General features: G+C 38.1%; 1 protein-coding gene across 1 annotated transcript in view; it reads left to right on the top strand.

Moving 5' to 3' along the window:
• Window positions 1-24,642, top strand: part of AGPAT5 (1-acylglycerol-3-phosphate O-acyltransferase 5) — a 49,202-nt gene that overhangs the window by 21,251 nt on the left and 3,309 nt on the right. The window contains exons 5-7 of the mRNA XM_071741760.1: window positions 4,438-4,528; window positions 10,837-10,998; window positions 24,072-24,195. Of these exons, the coding sequence (XP_071597861.1) occupies window positions 4,438-4,528; window positions 10,837-10,998; window positions 24,072-24,195 (377 nt within the window). The remainder of the gene's footprint in view (window positions 1-4,437; window positions 4,529-10,836; window positions 10,999-24,071; window positions 24,196-24,642) is intronic.

The following is a 24,642-nucleotide window of genomic DNA, read 5'->3' as shown; positions in this document are numbered from 1 at the left end:
ATTTACTGAGACAAATGTAGGGTTAGAAAAAAACTTGCCTTTCAGCTGCTAAGGAAAAAATTACATGCCAATAGAGAGGAGATGGATGGGAATCTATGTTAAGGGTCATTTTTTTATTTACAATTTCTCCTCATATACAGTTTAAACAAAAGAATAGAAATGATTAATGTTCTGTCTGCCTGGAGCCATCTCTGTTCCCATTAAGAAACTGAGGATGTGTAGGAAGGCAGAAGCACTCTTCTCAGTAGCATAGCAAGGCCTTTAGTTGTTTCACTGCCTCATTTCACATGGTGGCTCTTTGTTTAATGAATAATAACACAATGGTGGAACACAGGCAGGAAAAAACAAAGCTCTCTTGGCACCTCATATTGACAGTAGAACTGGATTAGTGAGCTGGTGTGCTTGATTTTGTGTAGGGACAGTGAAGCACATGATGCTCCCTGCTCACCTTGTCTTATGACTTCCATCTTCCTGCCTTAAACACAGCCCCTTATCCTGTCCTTCTGTTTGAGGTTCTTTCCAGGCCTCTTCCCAGGTGCAACACAGCAGTGTTAAATACACACTGTGCTACACTGAAACACTGTTGAACCTGTGTTTTCTTAGTGGAGATCTTGAATTAATATATTTTCCTAATTATTTCTGGAAATTACCTTGCCTCTCAAAACTGTCATTGAATTATACCCACAAATTGTTCCTCTGTGGGCCTTTTGATGGTAAAACTCACTTTAAATTATTTTTTTTTCCCATAAAAACTGTCTGATTTGTAACAACTTGCAATCTTGGGTCTTGTGACAGCAGATACTATCGCAAAGCTTGAAGGACCCTTTTGTGTTAATGTTGCTTTAATGTAAGCCATAGCAAGATAAATGTATTTCTCAGTGTAACAATATAGCTGGAAATGTTACATATTTCTTCTTATCATGCATCAGGAGTAGGAAAAACTGCATTCTGAGATGAGGGATTTAACGCCCCGTACATCCAATATTCAGCTGATCATTATGTGTTTTGTTTTCATCATTCATTCAGGCACAGAATAAATCTGTCCTGTGAGGCAGTGCCAATCAAACAGCAAAAACCTAGAGGAAACATACATTAATAAAACTGCTCAAAGGCTAATGTAAATATTTTGTCATATAGTTATTAATATAGAAATTCCTGACAACTTTGTTGTAAATCCCAGATGTCCTTGCTTGCTTTCCTCACATCACCTTTTGTATTTCATTCCTAATTATACCAGATATGCTTTTTCATACCATATCATTTTCCGGATATTGATCTGAGTGCTAATGTTTTTTTATTGTGTTCACCAGGAACATAGCTTTTAGGCAGATGTCTAAATGGATGCAGGTGTGAATCTATCTAATTGCCAGGATACACTAATGAAAATAGTGTATAGAAATGAAAATAGTGTAATAGTAAAACTAACTAAAAGCATTGTACTTCGAAAAGAAAAATACTTAATTGTACCCACCCAGGAACAGCACAGTAAATGCAAGATATCTTAAGCCAGTGGGTACCAGTTCTTGATGCCTGATGTTATTCTGCAGTAGGAGTTACTGTCTCTGGGACAGCCTCCAACACCCTGTCCTCAGTGGTGTTTCTCTTTTTCACTGCTGTCTGCTATTTATGGTATCTGGACCAGGTTTGTTCTGTACTCCAGGGACTCATGTGTTGCCTTGTGTCCCATGTCCCTTTCCACTGCTCCAGCCACACCAGTTCGTTTTGTGGTACTCTGATTTATCTCAAGGACTTCCCCTACTCTCCCCTTGGTAAGGCAGAGCCCTCTCTCTGCCCTTGCTTTTTTATTTTTTTTTTGTTCCTGGGAGACCTTAAGAGCACAGGGGAAATGAATGGAGTTGCTGTTTGGGTGCAAACAGTCATCATCATCCATTAATTTCATTTGTGGATTGTGGCAAGTCAGCTGACATTACTCTGAGGTAATTTCTGCAGGTAGTCCATACCTGTGTTCTGGCTTCAGGAGAATCAGTAGGGTTCTACTAAATGAATCCTGACCCACTCTTTGCAGCTTTAACTGATGAGAGACAGCAAGTGTATTATACACAGGCATGAAAATACCAGGGATCTAAACATAGAGAGCTACTCGGGTTGGATTAAAATTGGTGTATTAATGAATCAGAGACTTCAGTAACGCAGAATTTTCTGTCATTTTGAAGCACTACATTTGCAGTCATTGTGATAAGGTGTGTAGCTAATTGCTCTCCATGAAAAAATCTGTATAAAAATTTCTTTAGCTGTCCCTCCTGTTCTAGGCAACTAAAATGCTCATACAACTCAGCAGTTCTTAATCCAAGTTCAGGGGAGCTTAGTTATTAAAATCTTAGAGATTTGTAGTTCTTAAAATCTTTGGGAATAGTGCTTAAGGATTTAGGTTCTGCTGCCTGTGAGGGGAAAAGAGAAAGGCCAGTCATACAAGTAGATTTTGTTAGGATGAATTGCACTGTCAGAATCTGTCTTGTACAGCACTGTACGTGAGTATAAGTAGGACATCTGTTTACATTCAAGAATTTTACTTGGGTTAAGTAGTCCTAATGAGCTGCATATTAGGTTTATATATGCTAAATTTATAGCTCTAAAGCAAAGGCCACTTATCTGTCTTATTGATATGCTTTCAGTTCAGTTATATTCAGATCCTAGTCAAAAAAACCTGTTCAGCTTCTTGTGTTGTAGAGGTTTACAAGAATAATTAAAGTATAATTTCAGGCCCTGTTTTGTATAGCACACTAGGACTAGAGAAGTAGATACTATTCTCTGTTGTATAATCAGCTTTTAGTGGCTGTTTAATCTGCTTTGAAGACTGGTAATGTTGTTGCATGCTTTCAAGTGCTGATCCCTGTACCAAGTATGGTATTTCTGTCCCATGTGCTGCACTTACTTTGCTCTCTGTTATTACCTGTTAACAGCCATTAGCTTGCTCTTTGGAGCTCAGCATTCAGCCTTTGCTCTCTGCTTGCCTCTACTCACACTGGTTTTGCCATTCTTAATTTGTGGTTGTTTTTTTTTCCCTTTTTCCCATGCTAGCTGCTATGCTAAGTACTCAGTTCTCCCCTTTCTTGAGCTCCTGCTGCCTTCACTGGTTGGCAAAGTTCCTAGGTTTCTTTCCTCTTCTGCATTTTATCACATCTTTCAATTTTCCTCACTGTGGGGTGATTCTGGAGAGTTTGCTTACTGACTCTTGTATTCTGCATTGTCTTGAGCTGTTCTGCAATTATTAACTGCAAATACCAGCACACTGATGTTTTGAGGCTGGGAAGCACAGATATATTCCTGTATCTCTTTCTCAGGTTTTATTTAACTTTGAATCTTCTCATGATGTGCCCTCCGACTTGCTGGTGTCTCCCTGTACTCACTGATAATCCTTCTTGGACTGTTTTGTAAATCCTCTCTTTTTCTTTCAAATATTTCTTGAGATTCCTTTCTGCAAAAATAACAATTTGAATTGTTAGTCTAGGCACAGTAGGTAGGGTTTTACTGCACAACTCCACACTAGTTACTGTGTGTGGCCGTAGGCTTTTCTTCTGCAGATTAACCCCAAATATGAAATTTTTACTGTTTAAGTGATATTTTGCATCAATGTTGTATGTGGAGGATTATGCAAGACACACACAAAAAAAGAGAGAGATGGAAACCTCTGTTCTGTTTTAAAAGCAAACGGAAAATTCTTCAAATTTGACTGCTTCTGTTTGGGTAGGTAATTTTACACTCAGATATGCCAATACTTGGATAATTTTTACCTGTACAATGATTTGAGAACTCATAGAAGATTGTTATTGAATGTGCAAGCAACCTAATTTACTTGGGAAATCTAACCTTGAAGACATGCATGCTTGGAGGAATGTGACTAAAGCTCTAATTATGCTAAACTATGGCTTTAAGTTCATTGTATATTTAATTTCTAATACAGTAAGATTGACAAAGGCACACAGGGTAGCTGATCTATCACAATTTCAATTAATAGTATTTCTGATTATGAATGGAATTAAATGGATGTTTTAGAACAAGGAAAGGCTACATGCCAGATCAGTATTAAAGAAAAAAAATCATGATTTAGGTCACCTGTGACATTAGGCTGTTGTTTCAAAATCTCCTCTTACGCCCACTGAGCAAAACTGATGCTCTTGCTGGCATCAGCTGCTCCACTTGCTTACTTTTGTTGATGCATGCCATCTCCTTTCCTAAATCACCTGGGCAACTTTCTAGGGTGTGTATTCAAAGAAAATTAATCTGAGCCTCGAACATTAAGTTTCTTAGAGCTAACAATTTTTAGCTCAAATACTCTTAATTTTCTTTTAATCCTTGTAGTAATTGATGGTGTGAAATAAACTTAATGTGGACTTACCAAGTATGATTTCTGTAAAAGGAATTTGCTTTACATTCATTATAAGAATTTGTCTGGTTTGTTTCTTTTTAATCCCACAGATGTATTTAGTGATTTTTCCAGAGGGGACTCGTTACAACCCAGAAATACCAAAAGTCATTGCAGATAGTCAGTCATTTGCTGAAAAGGAAGGTAAGGAAAAAAATTTTTGAATTTTTCTTTTGTTACATTGTTAAAATATGTTATAAAAATTTTATATAGTACGAAGCTGATCTCACCTTAACTGAGCCATTAAGCCTGCCTGATTGATGCTTAAGGGGTGGAACAGCATGAGCCAATGCTTATCTTACTGCAGAGTTAAGATGAGAGTACCTTACATAAAGACGTTTCATGCATTTCATGCTGTAAGAGTATTAATTCTCAAGAAAGCTATCTTTAGTTTCTGTCTGTATCTCTGTATTTGTAGACACTTCTTTCAGGGAGATAAGAAATACCTACATGGTTGTTGCTTGATATAAGGAATACTTGACATAGATATTTTTTAACCTTAAAAGGAGAAGTTTTCCATCACTGTGTTTTAATTACTGTTAACACTGCCACGGCCTTTGTTTTTTGTTCCTCTTCTACCTTCCAGTCTCAACCTTTCCTTTTTTATACTTTATTCTGTAATAATTTTGATGGTTGGCATCATCTCTATAACCACAGATGAAACGGAATTCTTTGAAGCCATCTTTAGAAAGGCTTGGAAAAAATCTCAGGGTTTTTTAGTTTTTCTCATATCATATGCACACTACGTGTAAACGTTTTAAGTCCAACAGTTCAATGAACATGTTTCCTGGTTTTGTTTTTTCCTGTTGACCAAAAGTGAAATAATTCACTCTGAAGGTAAACAAAGAATAACAAATACATCTGGTAAATTCATTTGGGTGACACACTGAAATGAATTCACAAGTCTGTGAATCACCCTGTTGATATCATCAAGCTCTTAAGTATTGTTAGCTCTTGTGCAAAAGGATATATGCTTTTCTTCTCCTTGGGAAGGATGGAAGTCAGTTGTGTGTATGAGCAGAGGAGCTCAAGTCACAGGGTATTTCTTCATTGGTGCAGTTTCCTGTCAGAAATGAAAGTCAAATGTTTCATTTAGGTTGGCAGTTCTTTGAGAGTTTAGAGGGAGTGTTTGATAGGGTTGGGGTTTTTTTTTTTCTTCTCTTATCCTTTTTCAGAGAAAAGGAAAGGCTCCTGTTGTTGTTGTTATTATTAATAACCCTCTTAATTACATCTCTGCAGTCTGCAAAAAAGTAAAAAAAACTGGTTTTGTGCCATCAGAGCCCCTCTTTGTTCCTTCTAGCACTTTTCTGTCCAATATTGGTTTCCTTTTATTTTCTAAGTGTTACTCCTTCTAAAAACTCGGAAGGCAAATATTTATTGAACGAGAAGCATTTCCTATTTTTGTGCAGTATCCTCTTGAGTTGGTCTTCCCTATTACTAAATTCTTTTGTTACTGCTCTCTGGTATCCACTCATCTTTTTATATGGAGAGAATGGGAAGCAGTCTGCACGGGCCCTGCTTCCCTGCACGTTCCTGCAAAGGCTGACGCTTGCTTGACCTCGAGCATCCCTCACACAAGGACGCAGAGCAGCAGGGGTGGCTCTCACTGAAAGCTGCCACCAAACTGTTCTGTCACCTAGGAACCACCAGGCATAAGGGTACATCAGGGAGCTGTGAGGACGGGGAGCTCCTCCTGGCTGCTGGCAAGAGATGACAGTGGCTCCCCGGGTCACCCAGAGCCACGGTGCCTCCCCAGTCCTGGCTGCTGGCCACAAGCTGGGGCAGTGACCAGAGGCCTTTCCAGTTGGTCACGTGTGGGTTGAGCTCTGGGCACTCTCCTCATAAGCATGCGAGGGCTGTTATGTGACACTTCTGAGCACAACTAAAACCACACAGTTGTGCCCTTGTCTGAAAGATCTTGGAGGCTCCTTATTCCCCACAGTTTTAGGAGAAGTGGTAATGCCCAGTAGTTCTGCCAGTCAGAGGAATAAGAATGTACTTAACTGTAACTTAGAGTTTAAAATTTGCACTTCATTCCTCCTGGGGATGTAAAGAAACTTGGCAACTTAGTCCTGTTGTCTTAGTGTGTTTTTTAAAGAGCACAGTGCTTCAGCATTGGCTTTACAGACATGTAGGGGAACTTTGTTTGTTTTATACCTTGAAATGTAAGCTGTATAATGATTTTTTTTCCTATGTTTGTGAGCAACCTTAAGTGGAGAAAATAGTACAAGTGCAATATTGAAAAAAAGTTAATTAAGAAGAATTAAACTTTGTGTTAGGACCAGAGATAGTCTGCAATATAAATAAATTAATTTTATAAATTGGAGAAATGGCATTTTAAAAATCAAAAATAAATAGCCCCCCAAAACCCTCCTACTCCTAATGTTTGTTTACCTTTTGAAAATTTAAAGAGAAAGGAGCAAGGCAGTTGTTAAATTTAACTTGACTTCCTTCTGCTGAGCAGAGACAAAACAGTCTTCCTTGTTGAAAGGCATTTATGGAATTTTGTATAATGTTTAATTTCTAACAAAGGTCATTTAATCAAGCAAACATTTGAGGTATTCATTTATTAGCTCCCTTGTTTTTATGCAGGAAAGTTGCAAGTGTAAATGTTTTTTAATGCTAAGTTTATCTTGACTATTATCATGCTTTCTTCTAAGATGTTTGTATGTGCAGGATATGCTTATCTCAAAATTGCTTTTACAGGTCATATAAAACCGAGGTATTTCAACCAAACTAATTTAAAAATGTTTATCTTCTGGATCTTGGCATTGGCTGTAGATTGTACTTTAAAGTAGTTTGAAGTATTTGATATCCATGAATGTTATTTGAAACTATCTCTAACAAAAATCCCATTTGGTGACATTTTTTTCCACACACTTATGTGTAAGCAAACCTGATGTAAAAGTGCACAATGAGATGTGAGAATAGTTTCTTAAAAGTGGGGGGAATACCTTGAGTAGCATTTGGGAGACATATCATTAGGATGAAGAAAGGATTTTTATTATTAGAAGACATCGTTAGGAAATTAAGTTTAGGAAAGCAAGAAGCTACTACATACCCTTCTTGGGGGAATTACTTTAGTTTCTTGCACTTTAGTTCATGGTAAGAGAAAACACTTTTTACAAGAGCATGCAATTTTTTAAGTATTATAATCCACTGAGTCTTATTTATATGAGTCAGTGGAATACCAGCATACAAATGTAGGGGCTCTCCTACCACATATTGCTTTCTAACTCTAACTCTGGTCTCTAGTTCCAATAAGTAAGGCTTTGATCACTGGAGGCATTCCAGAAAGCTGGTGGGAACAGTACCTGGGGACTACAAAGCTTTCAGTCTAACAACACTCCTGCATATGCATACACACACTAAAGGAAAAATAAAGATAATCTAATTGGTATTTAAATCAATTAATTGTTTCTCACTGTGCTTTCGGCTTTTCTATTACTGTCAAATAACATTGCTTTATAGAGGGGAAAAAACCTCAAACTAATTCTGACATCCACTTTCAGTAAGCACATAACTTTAGCTGATGATGTTGTTGTGGTAATGCAAATGTATTAAGATAGGGTATTCTTAATTTAGAGCTATTTTTTTTATTGTTTTCATTTAAAAATGTGGTGTGTGTGTGTATGTGGGAGGTAGATGGCCTGCCTGCACTGAACAGCTCTTTGGGTTTTTGGCCTGGATGAAAGGAAGAGGAAGAGAGATCTTCTCCAGGGAGTGGTACTAAGCTGTTAAATATATGTAGCTTTACCCTAGGAGGATAGATAAATGATGCTTCCTATGGTGTCTTTTGTTCTTTTGATTAAAAGTTCAATTCAGTAGACATTACTGATTGCCCTTTCTGCTTCCCAGACTAAAACTTCAGTTTATTTAATTCAGTTTTCTTGCAGACTTTCCGAAATAATTCTGCTTCTTGCTAGTCTAGTAAACAGATGATAATTGAAGTACTGTTGTTCACCCTCTTTTTTTCAGATTTTCATATTTTTTTCCTATTTACAGAATCACATAATTGTTGAAGCTGGTAAAACCTCTGAGATCATAAAGTCCAGCCTATATTTTTTAATGTCTGTTTATCATTTAAAAGTTGACTTAGGAGAGCAAAGCTCTAGCAGTTTGAGGTAGAATATTATATATTAGTTCATTTTCTTTGGCATTTAAAATAAAATCTCATGACCTCAAATGCTTTGACAGAGAGTCCTAACTTAATATTGCACAACATTATAACAGTTTAAGGACAGTTTGTTTTGTGGATTGGATGCAGGCAGCTTGCCAAGGTAACTATACTGTAACTACTTGGGTTTAAATTCTATTATGTTAATTTTAGCAAAGATGACCAAGTAATTGCAAGAATGTGTGGTTTATGTTTTTTATGAAACATTATTTAAAAGGATGTGTTGGAACTTTTGTTGCTGCATGTTTGTCATGCATCAAAGTGTTTCTGAACAATGGATTATGGACTTTCTGTGTTGATTTGAATTGGAGGCATACTCTTTTTACTTAAACCTTCAAGAGTTCTGGCAGCACATGGAGCAGTAGGGTCTTACTCTAGGTTGTAATTCACAGATTGATACTGACCATCTTCACCACCAAAATGGCCATGGATTCATAAAGCTCAGCACCAAATATTCCTGGGTAACCTAATCCACTGCACTCCATTTGTGTGGAAGATTCACTCCTCACTGAAGCCTGTTTTCCCATTTCTTTCCTTGCAGTGATAGTTTGGTTAAGGGGAAGAGGAGCTGGGCAGGAAAGGAATGGCAGTGTTTTTAGAGTATGTTTGAGAATTTGGATCAACAAGAGTCGTGTTGAGTGGAATGTCCACAGTAATATGGTTGCTGATACAACACTAGAATATTCAGTGCTTCATTTACAGAGTAAACATTTGGAAACATAACATAACTAGCTGTTTGATGTGGCAGCTCACAAGCTAAGAAAACACTACCATCATGTTATGCTTCAAAATATTTACATAATCCATATAGCATTTTGCATAGACAGTTATTGCTGTTGCCAGCAAAGCTTAGAACAATGACTTCAGAAAGAGTGCTAGTAAATAACCTTTAATCTCTGTGTTCAGAGGAGGAGATTCTTAGCAAATATTAAGAAATCAGTATTATTTTTTATACTGAGATTTTCAACTATATGAGTGTTAGAGCAGTTTAGAAACTATCATTATCTTACAGGGTTCTGTAGATATTTTCATCAAAGTATGCTTTTCCCAGTAAGAGAAAGATGTTCAAAACAAAATTAGGGTGTATAATATATTTTGAATTCTTTTACAAGCAGATATCAGAAGCAATACCATGATACTTCAGTTTAAAAAAAATTCTGCTTTATCTATCAGAAACCAATTGCAGCAATGGCTGGTTCTTATAAGAAGAATCAGAAGAGTAAAGCCAGTGAAAATGGAGGCCAGAAAGGAATAGTTGCAATATTATTCAGATACTTATTGAGAAAGATACACTATTTTATAGCAAAATAGCGAAAACATTTTGTATAATTTTTTTTCCTAGAAGCACTTTGAAGTAAGTGTGGAAATGCTGTGTTCAGATCATGAAAAGGTTTGGGGTATTTTCTTTGTTTGTTTGCTCTCATCTTGAAAGTCATTGTGTATTAAAATTCAGGAAATAGAATAAAGTTTGTACTTTTGAGCCCAGTGTATTTGTATATCCTTAAGTATGTTCTAAGTGGAAGTGGTCAGCAGAAGCAAACACAAGTATGAAATAATGTTGTTAAGACTTGCTGAGTGGTGTTAAACTTGATGGTCTTGTGTACTTGACTTGCCAGTCTGTGTCTTTGCCTGGGCATGTCACTGGGAGAAGGAAACAAAAGCAGGGAAAGCTGGAATCTATAGTAGAAAATCACAAAACTTTGAAATTTCTGATATCATTGTGGTAGCACCATGTTTAAGCATATGTAGTTTAAGATGTCTACTTCTTTGTTATCAGGAGCAGGATTAGGATTCAGTTTGTTGACAAAATTTGTTTGTACTTTGGAAGAAAAATGCCAGATAGCTATTAGGTGAGATTAAAATTATCTTTAGTATCTTTAAAAAACATCTTTACTGCCTCACCTACCAAACTGTTTCTGATACAGAATTTCAGGAGGCGATGTTTTGTGCCTTTAATGTTTCTCAGTTCATTTGTTCTTTTTTTTTTATTTTACCTCAGTTGGAAATGCTGTTTCATCACTTATGAGCAAGTTTTAATGTTGCTCAACACTTCTAGAACAGGAGTAGTAAAAAGGACTCTTCTGTTGTGCAGCCCTTGTGCTCAGCAGAGCATATGCAGTGTACACACACACACAAACTTTCTGTCAACTGAGAACTGAGATAGAAAATAAACCATTTTATGATTTTGAAGGGGATTCTGAAGTTCCTTGGCATGATGATGTTCTTGTGACTGTAGTTTAGTTTACACTGTAATTATACTTTTTTTCCCCTCTAGGACTTGCTATTTTAAAGCACGTGCTAACACCACGCGTGAAGGCAACTCATGTAGCCATTGACACCATGAAGGACTATCTGGATGCAGTCTATGATGTGACTGTGGCTTATGAAGGTACTGTGGACCACAAAGGGCAAAGAAAACTGGCACCATCTATGACAGGTGAGTTGGTATATATTAGACATGCTACAGCCATATACTTATTAATATACAGAACTAACTTGGGGTGCTTTGTAATGCTTCATGGTGCTTCAGCCATCTCACTGCACCCTGGGAAAGCATTGTTCATCAGTGACTAGGCTGATTCTGCACACAAGTGCTACCTTCATGTTCCTTTTGGCATTGTTGTCAGTTCTCTCTTTCTGCTGTGCTACATAGGTGCTTGTTGGGTTTTTTTTACATAATTCATTTACCTGCACTGTCAGTAGAGAGCCAGACATCATCTCTTGGACTCATTGTAATTGATGTGTTAGTCAGCCATCTGTTGCTGTTTGGCCCGAAGTGGTACTTCTGAGTCTTTTGCACCACTGATACCAAAGGGGAAAAAAGCCACAGTAGTTTCATAGAGCTGTTCAGACTTAAGGGCAAGGGGTCAGCATTGGCTAATGGACCTGCAGGGAACTTCTTAGGTAACTCCCTGCTCCTTGGCTGGTCCAGCATAACTTAAGACACTGGGACTTACTCCTTCTGTTACTAAAATCAGTAGTGTGGCTGTTGCCATACCACTTCATTATTAGCTGTAAGGAGTGTGAAGTTCATAACAACTCCTTGCAGGTTCTAGTTACTTAGAAGTTCTAGAGTTGTCTGTTTCTACATTTTCACCCTATTCGAAATTCTTCAAGATAGGTGAGAACAAAGCTATTAACACTTCGTGTTGTACTTGCTGGTCTTAGAATAGTTGTATTTTATATACATTTTATTCCCAACAGACATTTTTGTGCCTAAGTATCAAAAACACTTTTCATAACTTAACATTTTTTATTTATAATTTTATTTATAATTTGATTTATAATTTGATTTTTAACTTGATTTTACAGGGATTTATGATTTACAGTTTTGCATGGTTTTTTATGACTCTCTCAGAGACTCCCTTGAATACTGGCTGCCTCCCTCTTGTCCTGTCACACAACCATTTTCAAGACCCCCTCCAAACCAAATAGAGTTGTTTCCCCTTCCCTGCAGCATTTCTTGTTTAATGACTTAATTATTAAGCAGTTTCAACCATTGTCATCCTGGACTTCTCACTGCCCCATGGTTAATTAAACTATTAAAATGTCATTACCTAATTATAAGATGTCAAGTGTTCAAATTCCTTATACGACTTGTCACCTATAAGAACCTCCCAGTTTGCATGAAGCATGATACAGTTATGGAAAGGGGGAGGGATCCAACAAACTGAATTTCCCTGTTGGTTGTTGTGTTCAGTGTCAAGTGGTAATCAAATGGTTTGGGGTGGCTACTCCACATCCAGCCTTTTGGAGACTCCACAGCAGGCAGTCCAGGTCTGTCTTTCAGCCACCCTACTCTTAGAGCTGGGATACCTACTGCCTCAGCCTTGGGTGAAATTAAAAGCAGTAACACAGAATGAAGTGCAGCCAACCAGTTGTTTACCATTATAGAGTATGAAACATCCATCCAAGACATTCTATTGTGGCAATCACATGTATGTCATATAATACAGATTATATAGATTATATAGATTAAGGACACCTTATGAATTACATTGTGGAACGTAGTTATCATTCTTTTAGACCCTCCAAACAGAAAGTGGAAGAAGAAAAATTTCTGTTCTAAGAGGCCAGGATCATTTCACCAATTCTGTGCAGAAGATAATAATTTGTTTGTTCAGGAACATAATGCAAGAATTTAATTATGTGTCATTATGCATTTGACTTTTTCTTTTCTTCTTCTTCTTTTTTTTTTTTTTTTTTTTTTTTTTTGCATTGTTGCTCTTTACAGTACTAAAATTAATTATAAAATGTCATTTTCATGTGTGCATTTCATATTTTGTGTCAGTGCTGAATAAGAGTTTTGTTTTTCATTCTCATCGGAATAAAGTAGCAGTGCAATCCTGGTAATTTTTAGAAGATAAGGTTGACATGTCTTCTTCAGTCCAGCAACTCTAATTGAAATTTATTGCATGGAAAACAAACTTCCAATAAACACAACTTTACTTGAGAACTGTATTTCTCATCGTAGGACATTTCCCATGTGAATGAAATGTGAATTCCACACAGATACAATGTCTTTCTTGAAATGTGTTTTACTTGCAGTTCAGTAAATTACAATTCCTCTGAAGGTCCTGTGCTACTTCTGGAAAACCCCATGCTAACCCATGGATATAGTCATCTCTTGGCTGCTATCTCCAGTAGGAAACAGAGCAGGTTTATAGGAGCATTTTAGTGGCTGTGAGTTTATCTAAGAAATTGTGTTAGTGAACTGTAAATAGGAAAAAAATTCTGTCAAAAAACCTAATTGCATTTCAAATTTTGTAGTATGGAACTCTTAGTATGAATAGCCTTTCTTAGCTAAGTTGGATTTTTTTCATGATTTTTTTTCCAGTCCAGAAAGGTTAACATATCACAATGTTGACTTGCTCAACAGGATTTAAAAAAAAAACCATGGTATACTAGCACCTGGAAAATAGAAATTCACCATCCTTTTTGCATTAGTGCTTTGAGAAGATCAGTGCATGCCAGACACACCTGACAACATGGTACCTTTTTAGAACAGGCAAATTATTATAGCATAACCTTTCAAATGCATTGAAGTTTTTTTTTTATATTTATGCATTTTTATATCTTACTGGCACTTTTTAGCTGCAAGTTGTTTTGGAAGACATCGGATTTGATTAGGCTTAGACAGGGATTAAGTTTAGATTAGCTTTAGATGGGGATGTCACTTTCTGCTATTGTTTCACATCCAGTTGTGACCAATTTCCTACTGTTTATTCATCCCTTTTCGTTCCAGCATGTTTGCATCTTGGTATGTTTGCAGAGAAAGCTTGTCCTGCATTTAACAGCCTTTTCAAAGAATAGCAATTCTCATAGATTTCTCATGTCACTACTGCAGATGGTTTGTCCAGATCATTAATGAGAGAATGTCATGATCCTGCTTAGGGGGTGACCATGCTGCTAGGCAGTATTTATTTGTGGTCATTGGAATAAGATACAAATAATCAGATGGGAACTGCAGTACAGCTGAAGTACATTTAAGTACTGAGTTCTGGAATAACTATTTAGAAGGGAAAAGGAGGGGGAGAAGCTCTTGTGCTGGATTTGTTGATACTGTTTTACCACACTGTCATTAAGTATAAAGTGAAAAACAGGTTGGGAAGAAAGAATGAGAACCTAGTTTTTTGCTTTCTGAATGAATGCCCTAAGTGTTCACATCCAGCTTTGCCTGGTGTTAAGGGGCAGGTCTCATGGGACATGGGAACTGTTGTCATTCTTGCACCCAAAAGATCATTATGTACACATCTACATCTTTATTATTCTGCCTGAAAGCTTTAACATAACCAGATGGTATTTATCTGGCCATTGGAGATGAAAGAGTGTGTGAAATAGCAGCATGTGACAATGATAAACAGTGCATAAAAATAGCAAGTACATGTAGACTTGGTCTTAAAGAAATCAGAGGAATTCCTGAGAATTACTGACTCTGCTGTATATCAGTTGCAGAACAAACACTTTGAAAGCACGTATATGTGTGCATTTCTGAAAATCCATACACCACTTTGGTATAGTTTGAGGAGGTCTGACTGGCCTAACTTCCCAGGGGAAATTGCACTTTTCCAAATGTTTGCTCTTCTGTTAGGAACCAGTTAGACATTGAGGTACGAGGCAATAGAAAAACTAGAGTGGAAACCAGTTGTTGCCTGGACTGTGGCCCAGATTTGATCACAACCATTGTCTTGCAAAGTCCTAGGAATGATAACAAGCACATAGTTACAGATATGTTGAAAAAAACATAAAATTAATAAACTGTTAAACAGTAACAAGAATGTAAAACAGTCCAAAGTAAGGTTTACAGTGATGAAATTACTAATAATCTGTTCAGATTTCTGCTAGCTGTCTTGTTTTACTGTCTGAAAGAATACTAAGAAGTAAAATGCAATAATAATTGTAGAATAACTGAAGGAAGAATGTGGATTGGAACTAAGGCTGGGCATCAGCTTTGGTGAAATTTGCATCAGGCGTGGGATGGCTTTTTAACATGCACAGTAAATCTCACATCAAGAACTTGTCATTCTGAAACTGTTCAAGCAAAGTTTAACTACCTTTTTGTATTTCCAATTGAAATTTTCTATTGCAATATTTTGAGAAATTCTCATAACACTCATTGGCAACATAGTTTTGTGATGTTCTATCATACATTTCAGCTTTAAAGGAAAACCCTGGGGTTTTTTTGTGTAAAATTCTAAACTACAGCTTTATAATAATGATTACACCAGATATCACAAAGTCAGTAAAATACTCAGTTTAACTGACAACACTTTCTCTTGTCCTCCGTAGGACTGGATCTTTCATTTTAGAACCCCTGTAATTTTCTATTAAAAATAGTGTGAGTAACATGAAACCCTGTTATTTGGCATATGACTTATTTGAAATGGCACTTTGAGCACAGATATGGACATGTGCATCAATATTCTGCAGATAAGGACAGTCTGGATAAGTGCAAAATATTTTCATACTCTAACAATTAAAATTGTACTTCTGCTGGAAAATAATGACATTTCACAGGAAAGCAGCAACAGTTTATGGGAATATTTGCAAACCTTCCTGTATTTCTTCCTAGGAAGTTCCAAAACTCAGAGAAAATTGAGGTCAGTCTGAATACCTGGGTTTCTTTCCCTATCTCAAAACAGTGGCCACAGACATGACCACATTTGGAGTCCCTGTATCCCAGTTTCTTGTCTCCAGCAACTAAAATTGGACGCCTAAAGTGGAGTGTAAGGATAAGGCAGGTGTAAAGGAATCTTTCCTTTTCCCAAATGAAAACAACTGTGGGTGCTGTGTCTGTGTGTTAGTCACACTCCTACAACAGGGGTAATGGACTCATTCAGCATCCCTTCAAGCCCAGTGTCTGTGTTCCTTTGATTGTAAACTAGGACCTTGTGTATCTCGGTTATTCTCAAGCAGCATCTACTGAAGGAGGGAGGTATTTGTAGGTTCCCTTTGGGAATTTGTCATCAGAAAGTGTAGAGTCATCAGAAAACCTCTGCAACACAAGAAGGATTTTGAAAGTGTTTTAAACTGAAGATTTTACCCTAAAATTACCCTGCACCCTGGGCCTCATGTACGTGTAAGAGGAGGCATTCCATTCCCCAGGCAGCATTTATGTACAACAGCTTGAGGAACTCCTGATTCAGAAGTGTATCTAAACCCTGAGGATAACAAAAACAACTTTAATTTCTTCACAATGTCAGGTTTCACCAGAAATATGTTGCTGCTTTGAAAGCCTGTGGGGTTTTTTGCTGGGTTTTTGTGTGTGTGTGTGTGCGTGCATCAGAGTCCTTTTCTCCTCTGTGGTACTGTTTTCTGTTTAGCAAAACAGACTGAAGGAAAGGCAAAACCATCAATACTGGCGGTACTGGCAGTGTTCCTTAACAGATCCTGTTTATTTGCTAGAGAGAGCATTGTTTTGAAGTGGTCCAATCCTTATCTTTTCTTGCCTTATTTTAATTGTGTAGTTCAGCTTTATTTTCCACTTCTGAAACTTTAAAAATGTTCCAAGGAAGAAAGAAACATCTCCTAAATCTGCTTCTTTTCAGTTACCAGCAGTGGGAGGCCCTTTAGATATAATCCACAGAGCTAACCTTATCCAGGTTCTGTTGTTTTCAGCCTGCTGATCAAAACTGTTATGCTTCTGTAGGAAACCTCTTATTAAATTGGCCAACATACAATATTCACAAATTGTTACAGAGCAGTACAGAGGTCAGAATTCATCTGGGAGAATAATAGATTAAAACCACTTGGAAGTTTGTTTCAGTGAACTACAATGTGCAAGTACTATAGGCCTTCATCAAGTACCATCTGGTTTTAGCAAGACAGCTTCCAATGGCACTCTGCCACTCTCCAGTGCTTATACTAGTATAGAAAACTATATGTACCAATTTCTAATGATAATTTTTAATGATGCTTTAGATCTTTGCATCTTCAGGAACGTACAGATATGTGATTATTTACCCTTGAGTTTGCAGGATTTGAGCTATAGTGCTTGTCTGCCATCTTTAGGAGTTTAGTTCTTTTTTAAGCTGTGGTATCCTTACCTCTGCTTTGCCTGTCCAAACTAAAATCCCCACCTTTTAGATCTCTCCTTGTTTGTAATACAGGTGTTCTCTCTCCTCAGATGTTTTAGTTGGCTTTCTCTGTGGCCTTCTCTGAGTCCACTATATCATCCCCAAGATACAGAGACCAGAACTGTACACAGTATTTAAAATGTGGATTCAAATTAATTTTATGTGTCTGCAAAGTAACTCATTTTGCCCTGTTCCCAGTGGCCTTACTGCTGCTGCCCAGTATTTGGGGAGATTCGGGGCTGCTATTGTGCAGTTGAGAGGATGGTTTCAGAGAAGGGTCAGCAACTTCCAAACCATAATTCTAAGTGCAGCATTATGTAATCATGGTATCCATTATTTGTCACCATCTCTGTTTATTCTGTAACTCAGCTCCCACATTTCCACCCTCTTTAGAATCATAGAATCATCATGGTTGGAAAGGACCTTCAAAATCATCAAGTTCAACCTTCATTCCTCCACCACCATAACAACTAAATCATCTCCTGAACCACCCTGTCTACCCATTTTTTAAACACCCCTAGGGACAGTGACTCCATCACCTCCTTGGGCAGTCTGTTTCAATGCTTCACCACTCTTTTGGTGAAGAATTTTTTTCTAATATCCAATCTGAGACCCCTGGTGCAACTTAAACTCATTTCCTCTTGTCCTATTGGTAGTCATTAGGAAGAAGAGGCCAACACCTGCCTCACTACACCCTCCTTTCAGGTAGTTGTAGAGAGCAATAAGGTTTCTTTTCAGCCTCCTCCAAGCTGAACAGCCCCAGCTCCCTCAGCCTCTCCTCACAAGACCTGTTCTCAAGACCCCTAATCAGCCTCCTTGCCCTTCTCTGCACCTTCTCCAGCACCTCCTTCCTATGCTGTGGTGCCCCAAACTGCACACCACACTCAAGGTGTGGCCTCACCGAGGCTGAGTATAAGGAGAAGATAACCTCCCAGGTCTTGCTGGTCACACTGTTCCTGTTAGAGACCAGGATGCTGTTTGCCCTCTTGGCCACCTGGACACACTGCTGGGAATGCTCAGCGCATTGTCAATCAACACTCCCTGGTCTCCCTCTGCTGGGCAACTTTTGAGCCACTCTTTCCCAAGGTCCTTTTGGTCCTCTCAGTATTTGACTACCCAAAAGACATTAGGATCATCTGAAGAAGATGTGGAAAACTGGAAGGTTCACCGCTTGCTTCTTTTCTTCATCTCTATTGGTCATGACAGAAAAATCCGGTCCCAGCAGGGATCCCAGGAGGACCCCCATTGCTGCAGCTTTTCCATCCTAAAAACTGACCATTAAGTCCCTCCATTTGCTTCCTCTCCTTTAAGCAGCTTTCTGTCTATAAACCATAATTTCCTTTAATCCCCAGGCAGCTTAATTTTGTTAACAGCCCTCAGTGTGGAACCCTGTCAGAGGCTTTATGAAAATTCAAATATATCATATCCAGTGAATCCCCTTTATCTGCCTGCTCCTTGACACTTCTGTAGAAAACCCAGCAAAATGGTGAGACAAGATTTCCCTTCACAGAATTCACACCAGCTCATTTCCAACAGAATGTGACTATCTCTGTGCTTGGTGGTGTTATTACATGGACATCTTATCCTGTTATCTTATCCAGCAACATAAGACTCCTTGGTTTGTATTTCCTGGCATCGTCTCCAAAGCTCTCATTTGTAGAAGGGAAATTCCCCATTTTTCTGGCACAATGGCTGTTTGTGATGATAGGTTACACTCCTTTGTTTTTAAATGCCACATTTGAGAGCTTTTGGATGAATGCTGTCTGGTTTTGGTGACTTTCTGACATCTGACTTGTTTATTTAGTCTAATACTTTCTGTATGTTTACTTATTGATCTAGTTCCTTTGGGTGATCAGCAATAGCAATGGCTTGAGGAATCAAACATTTCCAGCAAGAAAGAATGATGGAAAAACATACTTGAGCTTCTCTTGCATGGGCTTATAGTTTTACCATGAGTGCTGCTGCTTTTCACACTCTTGTCATCCATCAATGTCTTGTTTACTGCTTTTGATATATTTAAAAAATGTTGAAATTGTTAGAACATCCTTTGCATTTTTCAAGTTCCTTTTTAGTCCTCTTAATTTTATGTTTACATTTTGTGTAATTGGTTTTATGGCTTCCTTCCTTGGACAAGCTTTCCATTCCTGAAAGATGAGAAAGTGGGAATATAGTGGTATCCTTGTTAATTTTCCCATTAAGGCATACAGGTGGGTTTCAGACCCACACAGACCTTTTCTTTTGCAATGTTGCACATCTGTTACCTGGGTTTCTAATACAGGTTTTTTCTGAGGTTGTGTGTTCAGGAGGTTTTCTTTAAACCCTGGACTCTGTCTCCTTTTGTACTGTTTCTTTTTTGGGGTATTTTGTGCACCCTAAAATAGCAAGCTTAAATTTAGCCTGCAGAACATCCCTTCCATCCTTCCCTACATCATTTCTTCCTGCCTGTTCCTCCATGGGTTAACCCATCTAACCAACCTTTGCTGTACCAGGGATGTTTGCTTTCCCATCTAGTGCCCAGCTGTACCACTGCTTTTTTTTGCCAGAGCAAGCCATGAAATACTTTCCTGTCTGCTCAACTTGATGAGAAACAATGCAGGACTTAAATTTACATTTGTTTTGCCAGTGGGTGGTTAATTTAGTGTATGACAGAAATGCACATGAAGAGATGGAATTTCTTTATTTGAGGAGGAGATAGTTTACAATCTGCTTTGGTAGCTGCACACTTAAGTCCAGACTAAATGAAAATTTTACAAGTGAGGAAAGCATCTACAATTCAGCAGGGAATGTCTCTGCTATCAAGGTTTTCCCTGTAAAACTATACGCACCATAGCATGCATTGGTCTGTTACTGAAGAGATGTATTCTTGCACATTTGAAATACCAGTTACTTAGGATAAATACACATTACTACATTACTCAGATTTCAGTTTCACATTATATCACAAATTAATCCAAAATCTGTTAAAACTGGAGAGAACTGAGGACTCTAAGTGGAGAGGATTATGCCAGGCTTCACTTTGTCCTTTCTTTAATTTTGAAGGACTTTGGCAATAATTACATTGCAGTACAAGAGCTGATGCAGGAGGCTGAAATCTGAGCTACTTTATTGCTGTCATATTTAAAGTGCATATAAAAATAGACCTCATTAGTAATTGAAAACTGGGATATCTGTTTAAGTGTAACACCACAGTCACAACTTTCTTAAGGGGCAAAACAAATAATCTGGAGTGGTGGAATGAACTTCTCTCTCAGCATTATGGGGAAGGTGGTCTGAGGCCATTTGTATGTCCCTTCTCAGTTACAGGTATGTCTGTGCTTTGGAGCTTCTCTCCTTCCCTCACTTGCCCTGGTAACACTGATAATTCAAAACAGAATTTATCAGCTTTGAGGAGTTCAAAAGTGGTAGAATTTTGTGGAAATCCCAGCAAACAAAACACTCTCTCAAAACATTCTTCAGCAATCAAAAACTTCATGGATCTGGTTCTTTTCCTGGAGGCTGTTGCACCCTGCTTATTAATCAGAATTCTGCACTGAGTCCTTCAGTCTTCTTAGTGTGAATCCTGTCCTGTAGAAGGATAGTCCCAGTGTCAGTTTAAGAAGAAAAAAAATGTTCAATCCACACTATTATTTTCAGTTCCTTCCCTCTGCTGTGGTTGGTCACGAGCAGCATCATAAACATGCTGTGCTTGGATCTGTTATTTAGCCAGATAGAAAGGTTTATTAGGAAACTATCTCCCACATGACAGTCAGTCCACTTGGCTCCCACACAAGTTGTTAGTGTTCATTTAAGGCAAATCATACTTGGTTCTTGATTGACTAATGCTGTCCCCAATATGTTTGATTATAATGTATGACTTGCTTTTGAAGGAAAGTTCAGGCTTGCTTTTTCCTGCTGTTAATTATAACAAATTCTGGTTAGATTTAAGGATCTGAAAAGCCTGTCAGATGTCAGCCCTAAGGGCTCATGTCCCTGTAGTTGGATATAATTTGCACGTAATAAATTACTTTGATAAGATTTTGTTTATTAGCTTAATTACATAAGCCTTTTGGGAGTTAAGCTAATGTGAAATTAAGGGTCGTGGGACCACCACAAACCTTTTGAGGCTGTGGTGATAAAATCCATCTGTTTCTTCTCAAAAACAACCTCTCAAGATATTGTTGTTATCTAGTGGTGTTCTTAGGTGATTGCAATGACATTGTTCATGTAGCAACAAAAAAATTGATTAGTTGCATTAACTAATTCCCCGACAGGAACTGGATAATTCAAATACTAGTCAGATTCCCTGATTAGCTTGATTACATGTGTTACAATGTCACCTGCAGATGTACTGGATGTCCATGTTTTGGATAAAATGGCTTTGGATCAGTATGTGGGAATCGTGATCCTTTCTGGGGGACCACCTGCAGCTGCAGATCCCACAGACTTGAGGGGGGCTGTACTGAGTCTCACTGCAAGGGAGGGTCTGGCTGTGGAGAGTGGCTTGGGGATTTTCAAAGCTGGGAAATGAGCATCTTAACATACAGGCAATCAGTGTAGATTGGTTAAAGGTGACCAGAGTCAACTGCTGTTGGAATCTGGGTGTAAGCAATGCTTAGATATTTGTGGATGAGTTGTTTTTGTATCTCAGCAGATTTGTCGGGTGGCTGCATTTCAAGTTTAGTGAGGAAAGTGGCTTTTTTGAAACATCTGTCTTATTCATGTTTTGTTAACTATAGCTTATTATTGATAATGTACTCTAGTGATATCTTTAAATGACCAAATAGCATATAACTGTGGTGTTACACTTAATAATGCTAGCTCATCTACTTGGAATTTTGCTTGTTTTATAATTTCCCTCACTAAGGTTGTAAGTAGCAGAAGGGAAGAACTGGTTGTACCTATACAGAAAGACCTGTGAGCTATGAAGCGAAAGAAACATAACTATACAATGCACAAAATGTTTTAAATAACTTCTAAAGCCAGTTTGTTAGCCCTAGCTGAATATGTACAGCCTAGATGTTTTTCCCAGAAGTCTAGTACAAAAAAAAGAGTGCATCATCTGGCTTCGAGGCATTTGTTTTCTGGAATACAGTTTTGCATATTTTTAGAATGTTCCATTTAATAGGTAATGCCACTCAAAAAGAGGATTTGTACATCAGGGAGCATTATAAGCATTTAAGACATGGAATATGCGTCTGTCATTTTTAAATATTAATAGTATGCTTTTAAATGCTCATATAGTGAATGACCTTCATACAGTGGCCTGGATAGTATCCTCAGAGAAGCAGGCCTGGAAAATCCTTTTTTCGCACTAAAAGCAAGAGGAAAACCAGCTCTCAGATACATGAACACTGACTTCTTCATGGTTAGTGAAAACCTGGCACAGAAACCTGAATACAATATATTTAACTTGCTGACATCTCTGATCTGTAGCTTGGAGATGGTTTTACCAGAAAGTTCCTAGTGACAGCTGTGTTTGTTACTCCATGGCTCAGAGGTGGACATGTTTCTGGTTTGAGCCCTCAGCCATTCCTTCAGGTGATGGTGCATGGGCCATGCTGCTCCCTTGACACTGCAGTGCTGTTCCCTGAGGGCTTTCTCTGCCAGAGCACTGGACAGAACTGCACACAGCACCTTACAAATTGCTGCACCAAAATGCTGCAAGGTGTTACTGATCTCTTTATCTCTTCTGCCCTCCCCCTCTACAAGCATGCAAACACATTTGCATGAACAAGCTTTTAAAATTCTTTAAGGCAATTTCTAGTTTATGATAAGGGTTGTTTTTACAACAAAGTCCTGTGAAGAAGAAAAACAAATAGGGGGATATCTGCTTTGGCAGACAATAATAAAGATGTGCATGCAGTGACAATTATTTTGCACAGTCATTCCTTACGATACCCCTGATAGTTAGGGGTCAAAGTCTTTTGTACATCTGCACTGCTATCAAAAAAATGTGAACAACCTAAAAGGACCACCCAGTCTGTGTTAAATTTCTTGCCCATCTGTATTGTGAGAAGACACTTCTGGTCCCTTTTCAGATGAAGATTGTCCAGAGTCCCAAGGACTTGCATCACCACATCATGCATCCTTCTGTACAGGGATGCTATGGTTACTGCAGTAACCCTTGCTATTGATAAATGCAAAAAAATACTAATATACAAATAATGGTGGGTTTTTCATCCCAAATACAGTATTTTTACCACTTGTTAGAAGAAATTCCCCCAAGGCTTTTTGACTAATGGAGTTTTGTTTCCAACTGGTTTAACACTTGCTTGTTAGATTTTTCTGGGGGCAAATTGAGGAAATGGTGGAGGTGAAATTGTAATAGGGCTGTCTTGAGCTTTGTAACACTGTATGACAGAAGAAAAATTAAAGGATCCAAAATGAAAAGCAGCCTTTTGTTCTGAGTCTTTTGCTTTATTCCACTTTTTAATTATAGGTTATTGCTTAAAACTGAAGCTCACTTTCTCCTGGAGATGCTTTGGAAAATCACTGTAATTCAGATTTTGTGATATAGGATCAAACAAAATTTAGATTTTAAGAAGGATAAGAAGGAGGATTATTAACTTTTATCAAAATTGCAGGCTGGGTAACTTGCTGACATTGAAGTTACTGCATCCCACACTACAGAGTAGGTTGATTGTTGCTGAGGTAGAAGGGTAATCTTTCCAAGCACAGCATTTTGCAGGTATCAGAGAGCATTTCAGAACAATCTTCCCATGCTACTGAGAAGCCATGATAATGGGCCAGCCCTTCAAAAGCTTGTAGGCTGGATGGCTTCTAAGTTCACTGAAATGCTCAGGGTCTGAACATACAGAAAGGATGCTTTTGAAAACTGAAGTTAGGCTTCCAAGGCACGTAAGAGGTGTGAGGTCAGATCCTCAGTGAATTTTAGACAAATAAATGCCCTACAATGTTTCTGTAACTGAGTCCTGTTGTTTTGCTCTCTTTTTAGAGTTTCTTTGCAAGGAATGCCCAAGAGTTCATATTTTCATTGATCGAATTGAACTGAAGGACATTCCAGAAGAGCAGATGTACATGAGAAGGTGGCTCCATGAGCGCTTTGAAATAAAGGATAAGTGAGTAGCCATATGTAGAATTTTCTGCATAAAGAAGCTATCTTCATTCTTTTATTTTAACAGATGTACCCATGTTTTCTTTGTTACCAGCAGTGCAAGCTGTAGTGTTTTTGATGAGAAGTGGTGTTGGTCCTCCTGGGCATGTTTTGCGTAATACCCTTGTGGGTAAAGCTTTTGCTCAGGAGGTTGGGATTCCTGGACTTTAGTCTGTCCTTAGACTGAGGAGCTGTGAATCCATCTTTCAGGCAAGACTCATATTCATCTGAATATTCTCCATTTATCTTCTTGAAGCTGAGTCATGCACAGTCAGGAACGTAAGATGCCTGAGGTAGGCAAGCAAGCAAAAGGAGTTTGATTCTAGTCTCATAATTAGAGTCAGAAAGCAGCAGGTCTTGATCTAATCTCTTCTGCCAAAATCTTTATGCATCTTCCATGAGACATCAACTG

This window comes from Heliangelus exortis, chromosome 3 (assembly GCF_036169615.1).
Source record: "Heliangelus exortis chromosome 3, bHelExo1.hap1, whole genome shotgun sequence".
In the NCBI taxonomy this organism is placed as follows: Eukaryota; Metazoa; Chordata; class Aves; order Apodiformes; family Trochilidae; genus Heliangelus; species Heliangelus exortis.
This window is presented reverse-complemented; position numbering and strand designations above follow the sequence as displayed.